General features: G+C 35.0%; 1 protein-coding gene and 1 long non-coding RNA gene across 3 annotated transcripts; both read left to right on the forward strand.

The window, feature by feature from the left end:
* Nucleotides 1–237: 237 nt before the first annotated feature.
* On the forward strand, nucleotides 238–20,028 carry LOC140170262 (L-rhamnose-binding lectin ELEL-1-like). 2 transcript variants are annotated; one of them, XM_072193635.1, is made up of 4 exons: nucleotides 238–337; nucleotides 1,201–1,411; nucleotides 4,211–4,501; nucleotides 19,946–20,028. In XM_072193635.1, the coding sequence occupies exons 2-4, from the start codon at nucleotides 1,201–1,203 to the stop codon at nucleotides 19,969–19,971; spliced, it is 528 nt and encodes a 175-aa protein (XP_072049736.1). In that variant the 5' UTR covers nucleotides 238–337; the 3' UTR covers nucleotides 19,972–20,028. The 2 variants fall into 2 exon arrangements, with proteins under 2 accessions (XP_072049736.1, XP_072049737.1); XM_072193636.1 differs by lacking the exon at nucleotides 19,946–20,028 and adding an exon at nucleotides 5,646–6,465.
* On the forward strand, nucleotides 16,450–18,074 carry LOC140170266 (uncharacterized). The gene is made up of 2 exons (XR_011861511.1): nucleotides 16,450–16,552; nucleotides 17,846–18,074. It is a non-coding gene; the product is annotated as an uncharacterized lncRNA (long non-coding RNA).
* Nucleotides 20,029–24,312: the final 4,284 nt, after the last annotated feature.

A 24,312-nucleotide genomic window follows, 5' to 3' on the forward strand; every position in this document is an offset into this window, starting at 1 on the left:
GAAGTTGGCATGTGAAGTGGTCTGCAACTAACAGCGTAGAAAATATTACCCTATCCTAGGATTCGTGTCTCAATTTTCTTACACTTTTTTCGCGCGATAATCACAAGCGTGATTATGTTGACAACCTACATAAAAAAATCAATGATTTATTTGAAACAAGGTTGGTCTCTTCAACACCTACTAGAGTTTGTTACTAATATGATGACATTGATATTGATCGATACATTGATATGATATATTTAAGAGGAGATAAACATCACAAATGTTATCAGACTGTTCAAGCTTTTATAACAGAGGACCATTTTGCTAATTGTTGTATCACTTGTCTACTCATAAGGTAAGATTTGTTTTCAGCCTTTGTATCGGGCCTTGGAATAAGAATTCCCAATTTCTTATTTCTCGACCCAAAGGCTGAGAGCAAAAATTGTAACATTGATTGGTTGGGAGTGGCTTTTCTTTTCCTTGCTCTTTTTCAACAATCCTGCTTCTTTCTTTTCTCTTCATATAAGCCATCATGCTTATAAGCTTTTAAGGCTTGGCTTAGGCATTTTCCTTGAGCCTGGTCCCATCAGGATCCAAGCATGTGTCAACCCAGACCGACCGGTTAAACAAACAAACAAACAAAAAAACAAATTGCAACATACACGAAAAATACAGGATTTTGGTTAAAAATGAATTAAACAGATTCTATCGATTCCATATTGAAGTAACTGAAGTTCAGATTAGTGAAAGTATGGAAGAGTTACCTGTTTGGTGGAAACGCTCCCACGCAAAGGCGTATAAAGGACTCTGTTTATGGGGAATTAAGGGGGTAAGTTTGTGACACCTTAGAACTTACATTCTCACAGAGTGGTCTGGAGTCAAGGGGCTCGACTTAAGAAAAGCAAAGCTAGTTTTTTTTGTGCTGCTATTTACTAACTATTGTATAATAAATTCTTGCTTTTACGGGTAATAGGAATATTATCAAACGACTTAGTGAGCAATGTAACTCTTCCCTTGTTTATATGATATAGCCTATTCTTATTAGGCTGACGCGTAAGCATCATTGATAGATCTCGTAAGCTGCTGTGCTATGTGCTGTTTGTACTGTTTACCCTGACTGCTCATATCCATAAGTACCAGACTTAATAAATACCTATTTCAAGTAGTTAACCTCAAATTCCATTAAATTATTATATCTGTCTATTTATATATTAAAAGATGACATCAAAACTACCAGTCGTTTTTGTTGTGGTCTGCGCTCTCGCAGCAATAAATAGAAAAGTAGAAGCGCAAGAAGAGAATCCACTATGTACACCTGTGAAGGATGAAGTTCTAACCAATATGGTCAAGGATTATGCTTATCAGGACTGCATTCTTAGGTGCTTTGCCGAGAAGCTTTGTTGCAGGATAAATAAATCCTGTAATAAAGGTAAGTATGATAACTATGAACTCTTAACCCCATATTACCTGCCGATTGGCCAAAATGAATATTGTGTCCAATGTTGAAGCAATTTAGGAGGGTATTAATAAAATCATCTGCAGATACAAGTTTGCGCATGAATAGTTTAAAGCTTAGTCATTATTGGCGATTGATATGAGCATTTCAATTTATCAACCAATCAGAAATGCCGTTAGATGACCAGTAGTGCCCAGGAATCATATATCAAGACGTTTGCACAGTATTTTTGTTGGACCTGAGAGCTTACAAGACCTACCGAATTGCACACTGGATACGAGGATTGTCCTCCTGATGTCAAATAATTTAGATTTTTTTGAAATTCACGATATTATTAAAATTTTATATGTTTTGATATTGTTTTATATTGAACAGCGCTCGAAGTAAACTTTATAAATCTAATGATATATACTTAAAGTGCACGTAGCTGGGATGAAAAGCCGACCATCAATTGAAAATGTTGACCTTTCATATCGAAGATCTATACATTTTTCCCCAAAAAAATCTACATTTTTTGGTGCTTGGGGGGAAAAGCCTATATCTTCAATATAAATGGTCAAAACTTTCATATGAAGGACGGCTTTTTCATCCCAGCTACATACACATTAAAGTACATAATAATTAGATTTATACAATCTACTTCGAGTACTGTTAAATTTCTAAAATATCAATTTGTAATCATTTAGAACTCCCCCATTCAGGCCCCATTATTTTTAGACCCGAGACCTTTGACTAACTTTTAATCCATATACCACAACATTAGCTTCAACTTGGAGTTCTGAACACTAATTTAGTTGAAAAATGTTGCCAACCTGAAACAAGAAAAGGCCCTTTAGTTCCGGATCCCCATGTAAATTCTCAAAATCCAGTCAGAGCACGAATTTTGAAATCTGGGCGGCACATTTTAGCACCGGTCGTTGAAATATTTCAAAACCAGTTTTCAGCTAAAGAATGTAAATAGGCCGACGTCCCTTTGATAGGAGTATGCATAATTTTACAGAACAAGTTTGCCTCTTTGAGTAAAAACCACCCTTAAACAGGAACAGCTTGAAACGCGGTTTCGTAAAACCTCATAGATAGGATTGTATCTGAAAGGCACCCTTGAGCAGGATTTTATCTTGGTTCTACATGTACGGTTTTGTGATTAAATGCACCCCTTATATTTTTTGTTGGTGTGCTTGTATCATTTTCTTAAAAATGTTTGGGTGATGGTCCTGATATGCAAGTTAGAAAACTCAAACTTTAAAAATTAAGCAATACATTGATCTTATAAGGCATGACTTAAGGGTTCTGGTAGTAATATTTTTTGTAGGACATTTGATCACATCAGACATATCGAATTTGGAATACGAAGAATATCCTTCTGCTATCAAATAATTTGGATTTTTTTTAATTTGCGATATAAAACACATTTTATGCCAAATGATTAAAAATTGATATTTTTCCCCAAACACCAAAACATTTTAGGTCTTTTTTTGGAATAAAATGTATATCTCCAATATAAAATGTCTAAATTTTCAATTGATCGTCGGCTTATCATCCCAGCTACATACACTTTAAGTACATATAATTAGATTTATAAAGTTTACTTCGAGGACTGTTAAATATCAAGAAATTGAAAAACATCAAATTTTAATAATTTGTCATAAAATTTGTATTATATATCGGGATTTTCAAAATATCAAAATTATTTGATGTCAGAAGGACATTCCTCATATTCAGAATGCAATTCGATTATTCTGGAGTACCCTCAGCTCCCACATAAATTACTGTGCAAACGTTAATATCCGATTCCTTAAGGAAGCCAATAATTACATTAATGTTTCAGTCTTTTAATTTTTGCAGTTCTTGAGTTTAGGCCAATAATATATCTTTAGGCGTTTTCATTCTCTCGAGAAAAATCATAAAATGAGGGCGCAACTGACATCCCTTATACCAAGCCTTGGAATCGGCTTTATAGTACACATACCATTCATCGTGTGTGCGTGTGTGTCATTCGCCAGGGTTATTGGTATTTATTTTAATATTTGAGTGCAAACACTGCTCGATCATGCTCTCGGTCGACTCGCCTGAAGCAAAGACCGGATCTAATCTCGTTAAAGGTCCGTGACCCGATCGACAGCATCATCCCCCGATATTTTTCATTGTTGATGAGGTTTTGGTATCACATGATAGATACTATTGTTCTCATTGCTATCCTGAAATTTGACGCTCCAAGTCGATGTATTTCCGGAGAAATCATGAAACACAGCGGTTTTTACAGGCTACCAGTATGTATATACTAAAAATTACTTCGGATTTCTGGGCAGGGAATTAATTGCGAAACATCAGTCTCCTCAACAGCTACTTTGGTTTCGCGTCAATTACATTCTGTGAAAGAAGCGAACTACATTAAGTGCTGAAGAGACGGCGCGCCGTATATAGTTAAAAATCCTTGCCGATCTCTGTGGGCTAAATGGCGCAATTGGTTAGCGCATCACGTTTTTACCCGAGGGGTACCCGGTTCGAAATCCGGTGGTGGAAGGTTTTTTTCCTCCCCATTTTTAACCCAAACTTTTTTATATTCATTTGAAATGTACATGTTGCAAGGGGAAATATATTTTGTTTCCTTTTTTTCTGAAACGGTACGAAAAAGAGTTAAAAACAAATATTTTCCGTTCAATATGGGACGGGCATTGCAACATTGTCGTCAGGTCTTGTTGGATTTGAGGGCAAAAATGGTATTGTTCCAGCCTATCCAATAATTATAAAAATGTATATGTCTTTTTGCAGGCGTAACAAAAAATTGTCTTGTTTGCGAACATGAAACCTTGCACCTTATATGCGATGCTGGTCAAACTATCTCTGTTGTATCGGCACTATACGGACGCAAATCATCCACTCCATGTAACGCATTTGACAAACCTATCCTAACAAATGACTGTTCAGCTGCTGATTCCCTAGCTAAGGCTCAGAATCAATGTAATGGACTTCAAACCTGTGACATCAAGGCCAGCAACGGTGTGTTTGGTGATCCGTGTGTTGGAACGTTCAAATATCTTGAGATGGAATACACATGTGAAGGTAAGATACCGTTCAATATTTATTAGGGAGGGAGTGGCAGTTTTGACGCGTACAAAATCCGACAAAATTGCATACCGCTCGCCGCATAGGCCGACGCTCAACAATTTCGAATATCCCCCTTTCCACCATTTAAAGCTTACCATTGATCCCCTCATGGTTCAAGTAACCAGATTCCCCCAACACACACACCCCCGCACATATTGGCTTACAAAATGTCTTACAAAGGAGCCCATTAATCAAGTGTTTAGAAACAAGGGCATTGATTTTTTTTCTTGCAAATATTATAAACGACCACAGGGTCTTTTTACACAGCCGTGACTACGTCACGGCTGTGTCTTTTTTCTTACAGGTTCTTTCTTTCTTTCTGCCGACCATTATATTTGCTCTAGCACTCACATGCTTGCACCGATTTAGACCTAACTTAGTCACAACCATCATTGACCATGCCCCTACATGTCACATGAAACTCGTGGGGTCAAAGGTCACGCTGTGGTCATAGGGGTCAAAAACGACCCCACTTGCACACATGTATTGCTATTACCCAGTGTCTATGGGGTCCTCACAGATTTGGGGTCAAAGGTCATTAAGGGGTCACTTCCGGTATAAAACGAAAAACCTTCAATGTTTTTTATTTGCTAAGAAAAACATAGGACAGTAACGGTATGTTCACACATGAATTGTGGGTACCCAATTCATATGTGGTATTTTTTATTTGAGGTCAAATGTCATTAAGGGGTCACTTCCGGTATAAAACGAAAAACCGTCACAATTTTTTATTTGCTAAGAAAAACATAGGACAGTAACGGTATGTTCACACATGAATTGTGGGTACCCAATTCATATGTGGTATTTTTTTATTTGGGGTCAAATATCATTAAGGGGTCACTTCCGGTCTGAGACGAAAAACCTTCAAAATGCCCCTTCTGCCACAAGTAACATAGCAAAGTGGTGCCACATGCACCCATGCATTGACATTAGCCAATGTCTATGGCCGTTTTCATATATTTTGGGGTCAAAGGTCATTAGGGGTAACAACACGGCTGTGTTCGTGGGTTAGACCACAGCTTAGTCTAGTTTCTGTTTTTGTTTACTGAATATAGATAATAACTATTTAAACCGTTGTGGATTGTTTGTTTTCTTGCAGACGCTAACTAACAAGAGGTTCCTCAGAGTGGATAGTGAAAATGCAGATTCACACAAGAGCACGCGGAAAAGTTCCAAAACGATGTTTATTATTAATACAATAATTGGGGAAAACAAACAAAAAATGGTATCCTATTGTAAATTTTCTTAAACTATTTATCATATAACTTGCTTGTACGTCATCCAACGAAAGCAAAATACAACTTATAAAAGATGAAAAATGTAACAAAAGTACCGCGTGAATGAATTTGTTTTTGCAATAAATTTGGTTTTAATTTTAGATATATTTTATCATGTTTAAGCTGAAATTATGATTTGATCTGAAGAACCAAATGATATTAATAGCTGGCCAATGAAATGGACCGTTACTTCTTGCGCCAAAAAACTACGACCCACTTCATTGGCTAATTGCTAATCACTCATTTGTAACGATGAAACTATAATTTCCGCTTTGATTTCACCACTTAAAACAAATATAAGGGAGACATTTGTTAGGAATGAAATCAAAACTACAGAAATACACGGTAGTAAGGTTAGTCGTCATAACTTATTTACCTTATTAAAATCATTGAAACACTTTCCTGAACTGAAATCAACTGATCTAAACAATGGTAATAATCATTTCAAACATTGACTCTGCTTTGGTGACAAGACACGAGTAAGATAAATCGATCAAGTATGCGCTATTATGACCGTGAAATTTCAAGTAGCCTATGTGCTACTGCGACTGCGAAATAAACAGATCGACATAAATGTCTCCGTTTGGGTACTTAAACCAACCGGCTATTGCTAGTCGGACTATCGGACAGAACCGACCGGAACTGGCGTTTTGATTCCATCCCTTACACAATACATTAATCGGCCTTTACGTGGAAAGGAATAGTTTCGAAAATTTACAGTTAAGATCTGAGCTGAGTAAAGGGGGTTTCAGTATGATTTTCAGTCTTATAATTTATATGGTCACCTCAGCGAACGGTAACCTATATAATATATCACATTTAAATGATAAAACTGTCTATTTGATATGAGATAAAAGATGGAAATTCAGTTATGTTTTGTTCAACTTTGAACTATAAACCTGTATATAAGTGTTTTGTGTTTAAAAAAATTAATGGACATTAATGGAACATTTTTGTCTGTATGTACAAGTCAAGAATCATGCATGGTGGTTAGAGATGCTAAATACCTGGCATATTGTTGTTACTGGTTTATTCATTTTGTTAAACAAGACATATAAAGGAAACTATTAGAATTCTTTAATTTTGGAGCTGTGACAAAGTATTAGCCATTACGTATTTTAGTTAAAACAATAAATTTAAGAAATAATTTTAATAAATAATTTAGATTTTTAAAATAGTGTTTAACAAAATGATTTGAAGCTAACATAAGATGGTGTTCTCTAACTACATTGCTCCTTTCTAAACCCTATTATGTTCTTATATTATTGTTATTAAATATTATGATATTTGTGAAAGCAGTACTGTTGTTGTTTCATATCGTGTTTTAATATATAATAAAATAGTCCTGGCGTTGGGCACTCAATTTTCAAATAAGGTATAATTATACTATGCAAGAAATATCAAATACATCATTTGACTAGATGAAAATCTCGACTTATTGCTTGTATAGAATTGTTGAGGCATTTTTGAGTAAAATTTGATAACCTACAATCCTAGTCAAAATTGTTCGAACACTTTAACATGGGTACTTCAAATATGCCCCCCATTCCGCCCGATCAATGTTGTTAGTTGTTTTTTGGTCATGCACCCCTAGAAACATTCAACATTGATTGGTGGGGCAGGGGGAGGGTTGTAGTAGTAGGAAATGGTTCACTCTTCACATCAAAGAAAGCGAAATTTTAATATGTCAAGTATAACAGAAATACGGTTTCAAACAGTTCTACTTTGACACAAGTGTTCGAACTATTTATGTCCGGGATTGTAGATATCTTTACTTATTTGGACCTGCTGAATCCACAAAGGCGGCGAGCAGGCGCTATTTTGAGTGTATATGACACTCAAAATGACTCCGGTAGTGACCCCAGAGAGTTATACAGAGGTCAACAATTAAACAAGCTTTGATTTCACTCATTAGCATATCAAATTATTTGTCTGGTCATAAATAAATAACTTAGCCTTTTCTGGAATATACTCTGATAACATAAACATTGTGGTCAATAACTAAACTCGGCTAATTGGAATAATACCAACCAGTAACGTACATTGGGTCAAGACTTCGTGGTCAGTTAGGGGGTAAGTAAAGCATTTCCTTGTTATAAAAAAAAAACAAGGAAAAGAATATCCAAAGTTCAACTTTTTATCACAATGCGATATATGACAAAACTTCATATTGAGAAGACCTACGCTGGTTCTTTTTTATTATAGTTTTAAATCTGTTCATCACCTTCGGTCTGATATAAGAGCATGATTTAAGTGGCATATTTTCAAATTTCCTGCAGACGTGAAAGATGAAGGTCGACCGCCATCAATAATATTAATAATAATCACTAAAAAATTCTCTGGAGCCCCCCGTTAAAAAATATGACCACCCCCTAAAAATCGCTCCAAAATCACCTAAAATATGTTTTTAAAAGCAGTTTTTCATCGCATTTCAAGGAAATATTGTAAGAAACTCCATAATTCAACAGGTCCCAAACAAATTGGCATTAAAAATACATATATTGGTGAATCTCCTCACAAATTTGCAGAAGCCAGCAATTTCATTAAGGTGGATTTTTTATAAACTCAATATAGCCATATTTTCAAAATGTCGAAAATGAGAAAAAATACAAATTTTACCTAATTTCTAACTTAATTATTGCCTTTATTCAGGCTGAGTTTGATATGACCTTTTAGATAAACATTTCCCATCCTTTGACTATAGGAAAATGCTTTTTCTATTGTGGGATCTTTTTCCAATTTATTATTTTGCATTTTGCATTAGTTCGTAAATCAACAAAATCAAAATGAGCATATTAATATTGTCTAATACTATGTACAATCTGTATTAATCAGAAAGAAAATATTATATAACATCAGTATGTAGATTATTAATAACAACTGAGTGCAAGTTTTTACCTAGAAGTGACTTTTTAATGTCCAAATATCCCATTTTTGGCTGTATTTGGTCAATAATTTACATTCATATATGTCTACATACATGGCGCTACCTAACGGCGTGCTTGATTGTTTGAGACTAAACAACGGCGATATGGCCCAGCGTTTAGGACCGGCTGATCTGCGTAGGGATTTCAGTTGGAGAAATAATGGTATATGATGAAGAAATAGTATAGTATCACAAAATGTTCTGGTATAAGCGTGGTTTTCATGAATGAATCCCTAAATTAAATTTGACGATGCGTGAGAATTTGTTATATTCTACTACATCCACTTGGTCCCACTACCATTTGGTACAATAACCATTTGGTCCTATTTACCATTTAGACCAAAACCCAATAGTCTAGGGACCGTTCACAAACACTTGTGGGGGCTGATGCAAATCATGAAAAATTTTCGGGGCCACCCTTTACAGACCTCAAAGGCCCCTCCCTTTTTGACATGAAAATTATGGGTCAACCCCATAGAAACCTATTTCGTTTTAAAGTTTGGAGTGACATATAACTCATACTGGCCCATGTCCCATGCCTGTGGCACCCCCGGTGATGCATGATGAGCCTATACCGGTTATATTATTTATATACCTTGTAAAGACCGGAAAAGAAGAACAAATAGCCCGGCAAAATGCCACTTTCAATACATGCAGGCCGCATATGTCTTCTTAATTTTTTGGGTACACTATATTTGATGAATGTAGTATGTTTATACATGTGCCCGTCTCATTTACATATATTTACAGCCCGTAACCAGTTGTAGACGATTTTTTTTGATGAATTGGCAAATACACGACATAGTATTATATTATAACTGGTTATTAGACCATGCGGTTAATAGACCAAACGGTTATTAAATCAAAGGTAATTAGGCCAGATTGTTAATAATACTAGAATTTACGCGGTTCATAATTAAGGTGGCCCCCACCCAAAGGTGTGTAAACAACAAATAATATGCAATATGTTAATAAGCTCATTAATATCAATAAAATATATGCAAATAACATGACACAAAACTATCCAGCACATCAGGCCACCATATACTACATGTATCACAAGACCAAGTTAGCAGATAATCGGCTGTTGCGTTTAAGCTGTAGAGTGGATTGATAAAAATGTAAGCAAAATATGCAAATTAGCTCATCAATATTCATAAATATCACACAACTATACAGCTTATCAGGCCACCATATCCAATCACCAAACCAAGTTTGAAATTTATCGGTTATTGCGTTTAAGCTGCAGAGTGGATGAATGAAAATATAGGCAAAATATGCAAATAAGCTAATTAATATTCATTGATATACAAATATCATGACACAAACTATACAGCACACCAGGCCACCATATCCAATCACCAAATCAAGTTTGAAGTTGATCGGTTATTGCGTTTAAGCTGCAGAGTGAATTAATGAAAATGTAGCTGCAAAATGTAGGCAAAATATGCAAATAAGCTCATTAATATTCATAAATATGCCAATAACATGACAGAACAATATACAGCACATCAACCTACCATGACCAATCACCAAACCAAGTTTGAAGTGTTGATAGGTTATTACGTTTAAGCTGCACAGTGGATTAATGAATTTGCTTCCGCCCGGACAGCCAAACAAAGAAACAAAGAAACAAACAACCAGTCAACCATTTGGATGATAACATAAGCCCCACATATATGTGGGGGCCAAAAATATTAGACCAAATGGTTATTAGTCTATATGGTCAGTAGACATACTGGCTAATGGACCAAACAAAATTATACTAAATGGACATTAGACTATATGATTATTAGACGTGGTAATTAGCCTTTCTGGTACTAGACCTTTTGTATATACAGACTTGATATTTAGTATGGAATATTTTTTTGCAAAATTCCAAGACTGGTCTGGAAGGGGTCTGCATAAACCGCACGGGCTAAATATTAATCGGGGTGTGTCGGGAGATGGTGTAACATAATTTTTGACAGAAAATGTGCTTTCCAAATTCCATTAGTTTACATTATGGCGCTCATAATGTAGTGAATTATCCTAAAATTGCGGTTTTAAGGAGACTGAATTGGATTTTTGTGGGGGTAAAATTTCTGAATTTGAGCAACATCGTTCTGTTATTATCAAATTTATTGAGGTTTAAGGTGATGTTTACTGAACCTTAATACCAATAAGTGTTCATCAGAACTGAAATGCACTTGTAATTTACCAGTTTTGAAAGTGGGAGGAGCTTTAAAAATATGGCTCTTAAAAGTGGTACGCACTCAGAAAGTTTGAATGGCCCCTTACAATCTTATTGTACACAAAGAAGCAGCGTGAGTTCATTGGACAACCAGAAATCCGCGCAGTTGTTTTTGTACCATAAGTTTATAACATTTGACCCCGGGGGTCATTTAAACTTTCTGGGTACGTACCACTTTTAAGAGCCATATTTTAATCTCCTCCCATGTTCAAAAATTTGTACATTGCAAGTGTATTTCAAATGTGATAAATGCCAATTGCTGACGAAGTTTAGGAAATATCACCTCAAACCCCTATACATTTGATTTTGATAATAACAGAACAATTTTGCATAAAGTCCGAAATTCCAGCCCAGTCCTCGAATTTTGCGAGAAAATATTCCATACTAAATGTCAAGTCTGTAGATAAAATGGGTATTAGACCAAATGGTATTAGACCAAATGACAATAGATCTGACACCTGATGAAGTCCCCGAATGCGTGAGTCTCACGCTCAATGAGATATTGTAAACGTACATCATTACATGTACATATTCACATTCAATTTTAGACAATGCTTGAAGTACCTGTACATGTTATTTGATAGATAACTCATATTATCAAATTCGCCTTTGAAAAGAAATGAAAATTCCATTGCATTGGTAGTAGATATTATATGAAGTATGGCGTGGTGTTTGTTTTGTTTTGTTATAAATGTGTTGTTGTTTTTTGCCTTATCTAACAGTTAACTAAATATTAGTCAATTTTATTTTAAATATGATTTATTACCTAAACAGTGTAATGTTGGTTGCAAATTCCACTTTCGAAAATATGTTTAAAGACACAAATTCCTTGGAAAAAACAAATTCCATAAAAAAAAAAAAATGCTGTTATTAGAAACATATTTCTAAAATCAGCAATCAAAATAAATATCATATCAATCTAGGAAACCCGAGTTTCATATCATTAGTTAGCAGGGAGATTCATATGCAAATTCCATGAAAATTAGCAAATTCCACTATAATAAAAGAGCAAAATCCACATGAAAATAGTTATCAAACTTAAATCAATAATAACCTTGGTTGAGAATTGAAGCCGTATTGTGAATGTAAAATAATTAGTATGTTTATACATTGGAAAACGTTAATTGAGTCTACAAAAAAAAAAGCAAAAAACGGAAAATCCGCCAAAATAAACAAACTCCCCTGCAGTATATGAAAAAAGTCCCACGGTAATTTAAACATATTTCAGAAGTACAACATGTTGGTTATATTATTCAAAAGGTTTGATCCAATGTTAGCCTGAATATAGCAGAAAATGTGATTTGAAAAATGCTCTTTTTTCGCTACTTTCAAAATTATGAAAAATCCTGTTTTTGCCCAAATTCCACGATGATATTACGTAATTATATCAAAAGAAATAAATTTGTCTCAATAGGTCATCTTATAAAGCATAGTTCAATTCCAATATGTTCAACTTTCTGTCAGACCCAGGTTATTTCAAAGGACATTTTCATGATGTCAAATGTTGTTCATTTTTAAGCTGTATCAATTCTGAGGCAGGTCAAAAGAGGGCCAATTTTAGGGGGTCATGGAATTTCCCCAGGGGGTCACCTGATTTTTTACTATCATAGTTGTGAACCATCTGACCTAGCTAGACTACATACCAAATATCATTGGATTTGGCTGACCTTCATCTTTCAGCTTTGTGTACAGGCCGCATGGTGCTTAGAAAATATTCCACTTAAGCTCTTCCCACCACGCCACTGTGTTGACTTGCGTTTAGCACAGCTGTGTGAGTGAACATGACACCACTGCACGCACATTGCATTGACAGGCATGGTTAAATTTGAATTTGGACTGATATATTTACAATAAAAACGCATTCACAATGCTAGTCGATTTCACATTTTATATTACCTACAGAAGGTGTGAATTATCCTTCATGCATACATCACTTTAGATCTGAAATCGACCAAGTAATAATGACACACGCACAATTCTTAAAAACATCTTTTGCACAGAATTCAATGGGATTTGAAAAGTAAAGTGGCAGTTGAAACTCTGGTGATAACACGTTTGCAGTGCATGATGGGGCTTCCTTAAATCATCCCCTGGTCTGATATGGTACACACGGTTTCAATAAAGTTTAGAGAACTAATGTAGATAGTTTTTTAGATTAAAAAACAGATACTCTTAAAAGTATCATTAAACAATTTAAATAATTATTATGATGGAGAGCGTGGCGCAATGGTTAGGGTACTTGCCTTTAGTGCATGAGGTCCCGGGTTCGATTCCCGGCGGTGGCGATTTGCTGGGATATTGACTTGGAAAAAAGTCTGAAATTAATTGGCAACTTCTGTAGATTAAATTCAGATTTCCGCTCTCCCCATGGTTCATTTAGAATTGGGTAAATGAATCACGAAAGTACTCCGTCCATCGGAGGGGACGTTAAGCCGTCGGTCCCGTGTACAGAGAGCCATACCTGTACATGTATCTCGCAGCCAGTTTCGAAAAGAGTAGGGTGTTAACCCCTGACTGTTCCCAACCCGTCCCGGTGTTCAAATGGACCCCAATGGAAATAAGCTTCAATAGAGGCTTTCTTGGGTTATCCAGGGTTGTCAAAACCCGAACAAATCAAATCAAATCAAATCAAATTATCATCATTTTCCAATATTGCTTATTGTTATGTATAAAAATAAACCCGAATTTTTTTAACAAGAAATTTGAATTGAATTGAATAAGATAATAAAATAAGGAAAGGGTCTAAGACGCTGTGCTGGCTGCTCGGTCAAACGATTCCAAAAATAATTACTTGTTTCATTTTTACGCGAAGTAGACAAATTTTCATTCAGATAATTCGGGCTAGCCGAATTTCTGGATGATGTATATGGGAGGGTGGAACACACATATGCGTCTACTGTAAAAAGTGCACTTACACCAGTCTTGCATTCTGTCGATATTTTTGTTGTTTAGTTATCAAAAACTTCCAATAGAATTTGGGGAACGGCTGAGAAAATTGGTGGATGTGGATAGATTTACTCCGGGTTCGGTTGCAACCAGTCTAGTTGATGTGATCTGATTCTGATGATTCACCATTGGCAAGAAATTACAGCGCTTTGAATCCTCTGGACACATGCGCTAAATATAAACATCAATAATGTATTTCGTTTATTTATTTTATAAATATTTCTTGTAACTGTTATTCCAAGATGAAACATACACAATCTAATGTGGCGCTAACTACATGTGGAAGGTCGGGTCTGCCAATGTTCAGTGTAATTAAATGAAAAATTATAGCTGGATATTATAAAATCGTGATGAATTCCTTACAAATCCTAGAAATCATGATACTAGAAATCCATATTCGTCATGCGGAAAGCTTCACTGTTCGGGCGACGCTTGCACTTGCATTATACAGGCAAAGTTCGTTAAACGAACGCCTGCTTCCTTTGACAGTTTGAGGTTTCATATATTACCTATACCATTTTCACCCTGATGTGGTTGTAGTATACGTCGTCTTTAAGCGCGTGCGTGTGTACACCAGCGTTTCGACCGGGCGCTAGCGATTTGAGGCTGTGACCACTGAAATGCGCAACTGTACTGACGTCACTGCCACTTCAGGGTGAAAAATGGTATAGCATATCGCAAACAAATTTGTCATAGGTTTGAATTGCTAGTAGTAAAACCGTGAATGCATAGCGTCACAAACTCTCACACATCTGAGTAGAATGTTGTAGCTAACGTGATGCAGTCGCCATTACCTTATCAGGAATATACTCCAACATTCTGTGGGCAAACATTGTAGTCAAATGTAAGTAAATAACTAAACTCGCCTAGGAATAATAACAACCAGCAACGTACATTGGGTCAAGACTACGTGGGAAGTTTGGAGTAAGTAAAGTATTTCCTTGTTATAAAAAACAGGGAAAAGCATGTCCAAAATTCAATTTTTTTTTTTATCACAACGCGATGAATAACAAAACTTCATATTGAGAAGACCCACGCTGGTTCTTTTATATCTAGTTTTAAATTTATTCATCGCCTGTGGTCTGATACGGTATCCATGGTTTCAAAAACGTTAAGGGATTTGAAATGAGCATTTTGAGCGTTTCGACAGTATTTTTTGTGGGACTTTGAGCACATCAGACATATCGAATTGCATTCTGAATAAGAAGAATGTCTTTCTTATATCAAATAATTTTCATTTTTTGAAATTCACGATATATTAAATACAAATTCTATGACAAATTATTAAAATTTGATATTTTTCACATTTTTGATATATAACCGTCCTCGAAGTAAATTTTATAAATATAATGACATATTCTTAAAGTGTATGTAGCTGGAGGGCCGACGATCAATTGAAAATGTTGACCTTTAATTTTGAAGATATGGACTTTTCCCCAAAAGACCTAATCTTCAATACGTAAGGTCAAAATTTTCAATTGATCGTCGGCTTTTCATCCCACCTACATACACTTTAAGTATAAATCATCAGATTTATAAAGCTTACTTCGAGTACTGTTAAATGTCAAAAATATCAATTTTTAATCATTTGTCATAATGTGTATTACATTGCGAATTTCACAAAATCCAAGTTATTTGATATCAGAAGGACGTTCTTCGTATTCAGAATGCAATTCGATATGTCTGATGTGCTCTAATGTCCCACAATAAATATTGTCCAAACGTTCATACCCCACCCCTTAAGTGAACTAAGGTGGATAGTTTTTAATGTTGATACCTTTAAAAGTATCGGTATTTACGCAAGCGATATTTTTTGTGTCCAAAATGCATTGAAAATTAAAATCGTGAGTACTGATGTCACTAAGTATCTAAATTCCAAGCGAAAACTCTTGTCAAAAAACATACCACCTGTTTTCGGACAATTGCTGAAACCTAAATATGCAATTCCAGGCGATTTGTTAAAATGACTATGAACTTGGGTCACCGAAACAAATGTTTACATTGGTGTCAGATCTTTTGTAATGATACGATAATTATGCCCCCCATAAATCATTTTTTTGTTAAACTGCTATTTTTACTTTCTGGGAAATTAATGAATTTTTGAAAAACTTTTCGGAGACCACTACCTTATTGGAACGACCCTTTAATGATTGAGAACCACTTTCTCATACGGGTAAAATCCATCGTTAAGAGATATGCATGGGCACTATAACAATAGCCACAAGGTGTCATGGTGTTGACGTGTGAAGTGCATGTGTGGTGTGAAGTTCATGTTGGTCTGCAACTTACAGCGTAGAAATATTCCCCTATCCTAGGATTCGTGTCTCAATTTTCTTACACTTTTTTCGCGCGATAATCGCAATAGTGATTATGTTGACAAATTACATAAAAAAATCAATGATTGTTTGAAACACGTTTGGTCTCTTCAGCACCTACTAGATGACACCTACGAGTTTGTTTTCAGCCTTTTTGAGGGGTTACTAATATGATGACATTGATAGTGATCGATACATTGATATGATATATTTAAGAGGAGATAAACATCACAAATGTTATCAGACTGTTCAACCTTTTATAACAGAGGACCATTTTGCTAATTGTTGTATCACTTGTCTACTCATAAGGTAAGATTTGTTTTCAGCCTTTGTATCGGGCCTTGGAATAAGAATTCCCAATTTCTTATTTCTCGACCCAAAGGCTGAGAGCAAAAATTGTAACATTGATTGGTTGTGAGTGGCTTTTCTTTTCCTTGCTCTTTTTCAACAATCCTGCTTCTTTCTTTTCTCTTCATATAAACCAGCATGCTTATATAAGCTTTTAAGGCTTGGCTTAGGCATTTTTCTTGAGCCTGGTCCCATCTGGACCCAAGCATGTGTCCACCTAGACCGACCGGTTAAACAAACAAACAAACAAACAAACAAACAAATTGAAACATATACGAGAAAAATACAGGATGTTGGTTAGAAATTAAGTAAACACATAAACAGGTTCTACCGATTCCATATTGAAGTAAAGTACAGATTAGTGAAAGGATGGAAGAGTTACCTGTTTGGTGGAAACGCACCCATGCAAAGGCGTATACAGGACTTGTTTATGGGGAAGGGGGTAAGTTTGAGACACCTTAGAACTCACATTCTCACAGAGCGACTTACGGCCTGGATTCAAAGGGCTCGACTTAGGAAAAGCAAAGCTCGTTTTTTTTGGTGCTGTTATTTACTAACTATTGTATAATATAATTTTGTTTTTACCGTTATATTTACGGGTAATAGGAATAGTATCAAACGAATTAGTGAGCAATGTAATACTTTTATGCAAAAATAACTCATGTATTTGTATTTCTTCAAATATACGTTCTTCGCTTGCATGGGATATACACTATCGCCTTCAATATAAACACATCGAAAAAGTAACTACCTTCCTATACAAGAGAAAGAAGAACTACCCATCGCACACTAGCACAAAGAAGGTATGTCCGGAGTTTATTCTGGTTTATCTGCCTACACTCTAAATTTTGCAACGGTTAATGTAGTTGTGAACAAATGGTTGAACCGTTTGTTGCACTCCCTTGATGCTGCGTACTTTGAATAAATCTGTGTATATGCAGTGCTTATGATTATAATTACCATTAAATGGCCATAAAATTAGTCTTTTGGTAAAGAGCTCGTAATTGTTAAAAGACAATTTCTTTGCTCTTTATACAATTTAAGTATGCATTTGTATTTTCGGGACAATTATGTGTTAGTGCAATATAAATAGCCAAGAAATTACTTCTACCAATTACGACCTATGCTAGTGTGCGATGCGTGTTTCGTCTTTCCTCTGTATAATTATTATTATTAAGAATTACGGTTAAGCATAATTAAATTGATCTCGTGATTTCATTGAATTATTATGTATGTCCGTTTATATATTAAAAGATGACATCAACACTACCGGTCGTTTTTATTGTGGTGTGCGGTCTCGCAGCAATAAATGGACAAATAGAAGCGCACTCTTCGTCTGAAGAAGAAAATCCAGTATGTACACCTGTGAATGATGAAATGCTAACCAGTATGGTTAAGTATTATGCTTATCAGGACTGTCGTCTTAGGTGTTTTGCCGAGAAGCTTTGTTGCAGGATAAATAAATCCTGTAAAACGGAAGGTAAGCATGATAATTATGAACTCTTAAGGGAACTGGAATGAGCGTTTTGAGCGTTTCGACAGCATTTTTCGTGGGACATGAGAGCACATCAGACCTATCGAATTGTATTTTGAATAGGAAGAATGTCTTTCTGATATCAAATAATGTTCATCTTATGAAATTCACGATATAATACAAATTTTATGACAATTTATTATTTGATATTTTTCACATTTTGGAGATATAACAGTCCTCGAAGTAAATTTTACAAATTTAATGATATAGTCTTAAAGTGTATATAGCTGGGAGGAAAAGCCGACGATCAATTGAAAATTGTGACCTTTCATATTGAAGATATGGATTTTTTCCCAAAAAGACCTAATTTTTTTTTGGTGTTTTGGGAAAAAAATCCATATCTTCAATACGAAAGGTCAACAATTTCAATTGATCGTCGGCTTTTCATCCCACCTAAACACACTTTAGGTAGAAATCATCAGATTTATAAAGTTTACTTCGAGTACTGTTAAATATCAAAAATATCATTTTTTAATGATTTGCCATAAAATGTGTATTACATTGCGAATTTCAAAAATCCAAATTATTTGAAATCAGAAGGCCATTCTTCGTATTCAGAATGCAATTCGATATATCTGATGTGCTCTAATGTCCCACAATAAATACTGTCCAAACGTTCATACCCCTTCCCTTAAGGAATCAGATAGCATGACGTATGCACAGTATTTTGTACGACCTGAGAGCTCACCATACCTAGGCCCTACCGAATTTCATACTGGATACCAGGTATGTCCTCCTGATATCAACTAATTTTGATTGTTTGAAATTCGCGATATTATTAAAAATTTATATTTTTATATTGTTTTATATTTAACAGTCCTCTAAGTAAACTTTATAAATCTAATGATATGTACTTAAAGTGCATGTAGCTGGGATGAAAAGCCGGCCATCAATTGAAATGTTGACCTTTCATATCGAAGATATAAATTTTTCCCAAAAAGATTTTTTGGATGTTTTTTTGGGGGAAAATTTATATCTTCAATACAAAAGATCAAATTTGGACATACCAAATGGCATTCAAATGATTAATTTTTAATAATTATAAACAATATGAATTTGACAATTTAACCACCGATTTCCGGAACCGATAAAACCACGTTCAAGAAACAAAGCAGTTTACAAAGCCTCACATGCAGACCTATATGCACGGGCACTTTTTTTACCGGTTTAAAATGTTCCAATACCTTCATGGTTGGCTAGCCATTTTGGATTTGATGGTATTTCTCCAGCCTATCCAATTATAAAAATGTATTTGTCTTTTTGCAGGTGGAACAAAAAAAGGGTCGTGTTTGTCAATATAGAACCTTCCACCTTAAATGCGATGCTGGTCAAACTATCTCTGTTGTATCGGTAATGTACGGTCGCCAATCATACACTCCATGTAGGGGTGGACTTTTCCAATGGATCTACACAGATAACTGCGCAGCTGATGATTCCTTAGCTGTGGTTCAAGAGCGATGTAACGGACTTCAAACATGTGACATCAAGGCCCAAAACAGTGTGTTTGGTAATCCGTGTCCTTTCACGTTCAAATATCTTGAGATAGAATACACATGTGAAGGTAAGACACCGTCCAATATTTACTAGGGGATGGGGAGTGTGAGTTTTGACACGAAAAAAACAATCCCACCAAAAATTCGCATTACCGCTCGCCGCATAGACCTACGCTTATATTTCCCCCCTTTCCTCCATATAAAGCTTACCATTGACCCCCTCATGGTTCAAGTAAAAATTCACAGGTTCTTTTTGTCTATTTTTTACTGAATATAGATAATGACTATTTAAACCGTTGTGGATTTTTTGTTTTTGTTTTCTTGCAGACGCTAACCAACAAGAGATTCTTTAGAGTGGATAGTGGAAATACAGATTCAAAGAGCACGCGGAACCAATAAAGTTCCAAAACGATGTTTATTATTAAGACAATAATTGGGGAAAACAAACAAAAAAATGGTACCCTATTGTAAATTTTCTTAAATTATTTACTAAAATTGGTATCCTATTGTAATTTTTCTTAAATGATTTGTCATATAACTGGCTTGTAGGTCATCCAACAAAAGCAGAATACAACTTATAAAAGATGAAAAATGTAACAAAAGTACTGTGTGAATAAATTTGTTTTGGCAATAAATTTGTTTTTTTAAGAGAAAATGTAATGATTTCAGATATATTTGATCATGTTTAAACTGAAATTATGATTTGACCAAATTTGGAAGGACCAAATTAATGATATTATAATAACTGGTCAATGAAATGGACCGTTACTTCTTGCGCCAAAAATACGACACACTTCATTGGCTAACTGGCAATCACTCATTTTTAACGATGAAACTATAATTTCTGCTTTGATTTCACCACTTAAAACAAATTCAAGGGAGACATTTGTTAGCAATGAAATAAAAACTACAGAAATAAATGGTAATGAGGGGATCAGTCGTGATTTCTTGCTTATTTATCTTTATATAGAAATCATTGAAACACTTTTCTGAACTGAAATAAACTGATCTAAACAATGGTAGTAATATTCAAGCAATTTTAACAATTAACAAGAAAATGTTTAGAACATTATTGGACAGCGAACATTTTGTCTATAATTATGTACAAGTCAAGAATCATGCATGGTGGTTAGAGATGCTAAATTCCTGGCATATTATTGTTACTGGTTTATTCATTTTGTTAAACAAGAACATGTTTAAAATGAAGTTTAACACAAGGATTTGAACCTGACATAAGATGGTGTTCTCTAACTACATTGCTCCTTTCTAAACCCTCTATGTTCTTATGTTATTATTCTTATGTTATTGTTATTAAATATGATATTTGTAAAAGCAATCCTGTTGTTGTTTCATTTATAACGTGTTTTAATATATAATGACATAACGGTTTGTTACCTGGAGAGATTTGATCATGTCTCACCTCCTTTTTCAACCAAATCGACGGTAATAACTCTTGCAGTTGAATTATGAAAATCTTTTCTTAACATCTGCTAATTTATTCATTTACCATGTTTACAACTTTTTTGAATGAGCAAGTCAAAAATGAATTTTGGTCAAAAAATTGTAGAATACAACATTTTTGGGGGAAAAGTGAGCCTATCCAACACAGTCCAAGTTTTGAGTCCAAGTGTTGATTATATTGGACTCTTCAACTCTGTACAAAGTATAGGAAGGAAGATTCTGAGAACATAATAATGAATTATATTGACCTATTTTCCAACTATAATTAATCACATATTTGACCAAAAAATCACATTTTGGATGCTTTACGCCAAATATTTATTGGCCTCGCTATGAGTTTTAAAATAATGGACTCGACTACGTCTCGTCCAATATTTTAATACTCATAGCTCGACCAATAAATATGGGCTTAATCGATCCAATTTTTATCAGGGTTAGCCATATATTGCCAAATTCTAGTCAATTCATTTACCGGCTTGGGTGCATGGAAAATACAGGGGAATACCAACTTATACCGCAGGAAACTTTGTGAAAAAAACCCCTGAAATAATGTGTAAATTTGGATAAAAATTCCCAAAATGGGCTGAAGTGCGGAAATTTTGACTTAATAAAAGAAGGAATTCAGGCAAAAGAAGTGGTATCTCTGATACTGGAAATTACTGGGAATTATTATTACATTGAAATAAGTAAATACCTGGTCAAATACTGGTTTAGTAATACTACTAGTTTTGTTCGTGTTTTTAACAGATTTTCATAATTTCTTATCAAATAATTTCAACATATTTTAGAAAATGACTCTCATCCAAAACAGGTATAATTAAATTTATATTTCTTTAATCTGTAAGTGATGTGTAGTAATTCAAGAGTCAAAACATTACCCTTCCCACTTAATTTTACTGCTTTTTTTCTACCATGGAGTAATGGTGAGTGATAATTTTCTTGAAAGTTGCTGAATAAGCTAATATCGGCATAAGATGCATTTTATAGGGGGAGGGTAAAGTCCACTTTCACATCAAAGACAAGTTTTATGCAAAAACAGGTCTACATTTCCGAAAATCCAAACGTCTGGATGCCATTAATTACTGCTGCCCACCCAGTAAATTATTTTCCCTAATTTAAGGGCAAATATCAATTAAATTGCCCACCCAGTAAATTATCCTTATTTGCCTCTCTGCTGCTGAATCCAAAAAGGCAGTATTCAGGCGTTATTTTGAGTATATGACACTCAAAATGACCCCAGAAGTGACCCCACAAAATTATATAGGGCTCCACAATTTACAAACTCATATTTTTAGCATCCTAGAGGGGGAGGGCAAGTGATTTTTGGCACACTTTCTGGCGGCGCCTTTTAAATAAAACGCTCTAAACAGGCGGCGAATGGCATGATCGAGTTGGCAACTTGTGAAACCACTGCACCCGGCCGTATGACATTTTCCATATACTCGGTTAGTTTTGTGGGGTTCATTATCGAACCCCAACGGTTTTAGCTTTTATTTATATTATTTATTAACATATGCCTATTTGTTTGTGACATTTCAAGCGTTTTAAAATTTCGAAATCATTCAAATACACGGTTGACGATGAAAATTTACTGAAGGGGGGCAAAGATTTTTTGGCGGGCTGAGAGGGGGGCAAGCGATTTTTGGCGGGCCGAGAGGGGGGTGCCAAGCGATTTTTGGCGAGCCGTTTGGAAATTTTACTCCCGGGGGGCTCATAATTATTGCACAGCCCTCAGAACCTATCACAGGTTCCATTCTGATAGTGTTCATAGTCATATGGTCATTCATACATAAAAGTTTTCCATTCAAAATTATTGTATCCAACTTTTAATGTCACCCGATGTACCCCTTTCAAACCCTGCAGTTTCCTTCTTCTTTCTTTTCCCCTAACTTGCATGCATGTCCCAATTTAAACCAGCCGCGATGGTTTCAAAACATTTTTGTCATTGGTTAGAAATTGATAGGTGTCCTTAACTCTCTACGCGGGTGTTGACTGCAGACGACAAATTTCAAATTTTGTTTTGAAAAATTAAAAAATTTCAGAATTATAAACTTTCATGACCATATTTGGAATCAGCATTAAATATGCATTAAAATGAGTACAAACAATCCTAGTATTGGTTCAGTGGTTGTTAAGATAGCTCTTGATAATTTAAGAAAATATTTTAAAAATTGGACTTCATGTTGAATCATGTGGCTAGCACGCGAAGCATTGAAATTATAAATTATATACAGTCAGCGCAATCGCACACTCACATAAGAAATCCCATTGAATTGAATTAACAATCATATTTAATTGTAATAAATCATATTAACGTTATGAAGTCTGAAGTTTAAAGTTTCTTACATGATTCATTGATTGTGTTAAATAAATCAAACGTTAAAAAAGTAGAATATCTCCATTTTGTTAAAATGTTTTGGCATACGGAAAAGTAAATGTCCGTTTTATTTTAAAAAAAATAGAATTTGTAAATTGTCAGACGCTGTTACCCCACGAATCCATCCGAGGTCCTCATCCTGCGAGGAGATACCAAATCTTACTTTTCATTATAAACTATTTATTTAATCTCTCGAACTTATGCGGTAATGCTAAATGACGCCCCCTTTAAAAAGCGCTCGAAGTTTTGACACAATTTTACTATAAACATGGGTCTTTCTTAAAATTCGTATCTCCTCGCAGCATGAGGACCTCGAATGGATGTAACAGGATCTGAAAATTTATTTATTCCTTTTAATTTTTAAATGAGTTTCTTATACCTAGCAATCAGAGGAACGATTTGAGGCACATTATAACACGATAGAACACATTTTACATTGTGTACCCCATTATGACCTTTGACCACTCGTGGGAAGCATAGAGGGCATAGACAAAATGGAACCAATTCTAGTTTTATCATTTGAGGTGTAAGAATCACTGGCTCCACTAATGTAGCAAGACAAAATGCTACCTCAAATATCACCACATAGCGCCCTGTACTAGTGGCCGCATGTGACCATATCTTCTATTCGCTGTTGAAGTAGTGATGTAACAGGATTAATTACCATAGCTATTTTTAATATATTGCCCTGCACTAGATGTACGCTGTCACCCAAAGAATATGCATAAAGACACGACTCGTAATTATATGGAAATTTACCTTATGCTGTACCCTGTTTTCGAAAATAGCGGCATTGCCTCATTTCAAATATATAGTTTTAGTTTTGGTTTTGGTTTTGGTCACGTGGTTTCCTATT

The sequence above is a fragment of the Amphiura filiformis genome, chromosome 14, assembly GCF_039555335.1.
Source record: "Amphiura filiformis chromosome 14, Afil_fr2py, whole genome shotgun sequence".
Lineage (NCBI taxonomy): Eukaryota > Metazoa > Echinodermata > Ophiuroidea > Amphilepidida > Amphiuridae > Amphiura > Amphiura filiformis.

What these genes read in the sequence shown, in the direction of transcription:
- LOC140170262 (XM_072193635.1), top strand. Translation starts at nt 1,201, where the DNA reads ATGACATCAAAACTACCAGTCGTTTTTGTTGTGGTCTGCGCTCTCGCA. An exon ending in AAATAAATCCTGTAATAAAG is followed by an intron (nt 1,412 to 4,210) that starts GTAAGTATGATA and finishes GTCTTTTTGCAG; the next exon opens with GCGTAACAAAAAATTGTCTT. An exon ending in GATGGAATACACATGTGAAG is followed by an intron (nt 4,502 to 19,945) that starts GTAAGATACCGT and finishes GTTTTCTTGCAG; the next exon opens with ACGCTAACCAACAAGAGATT.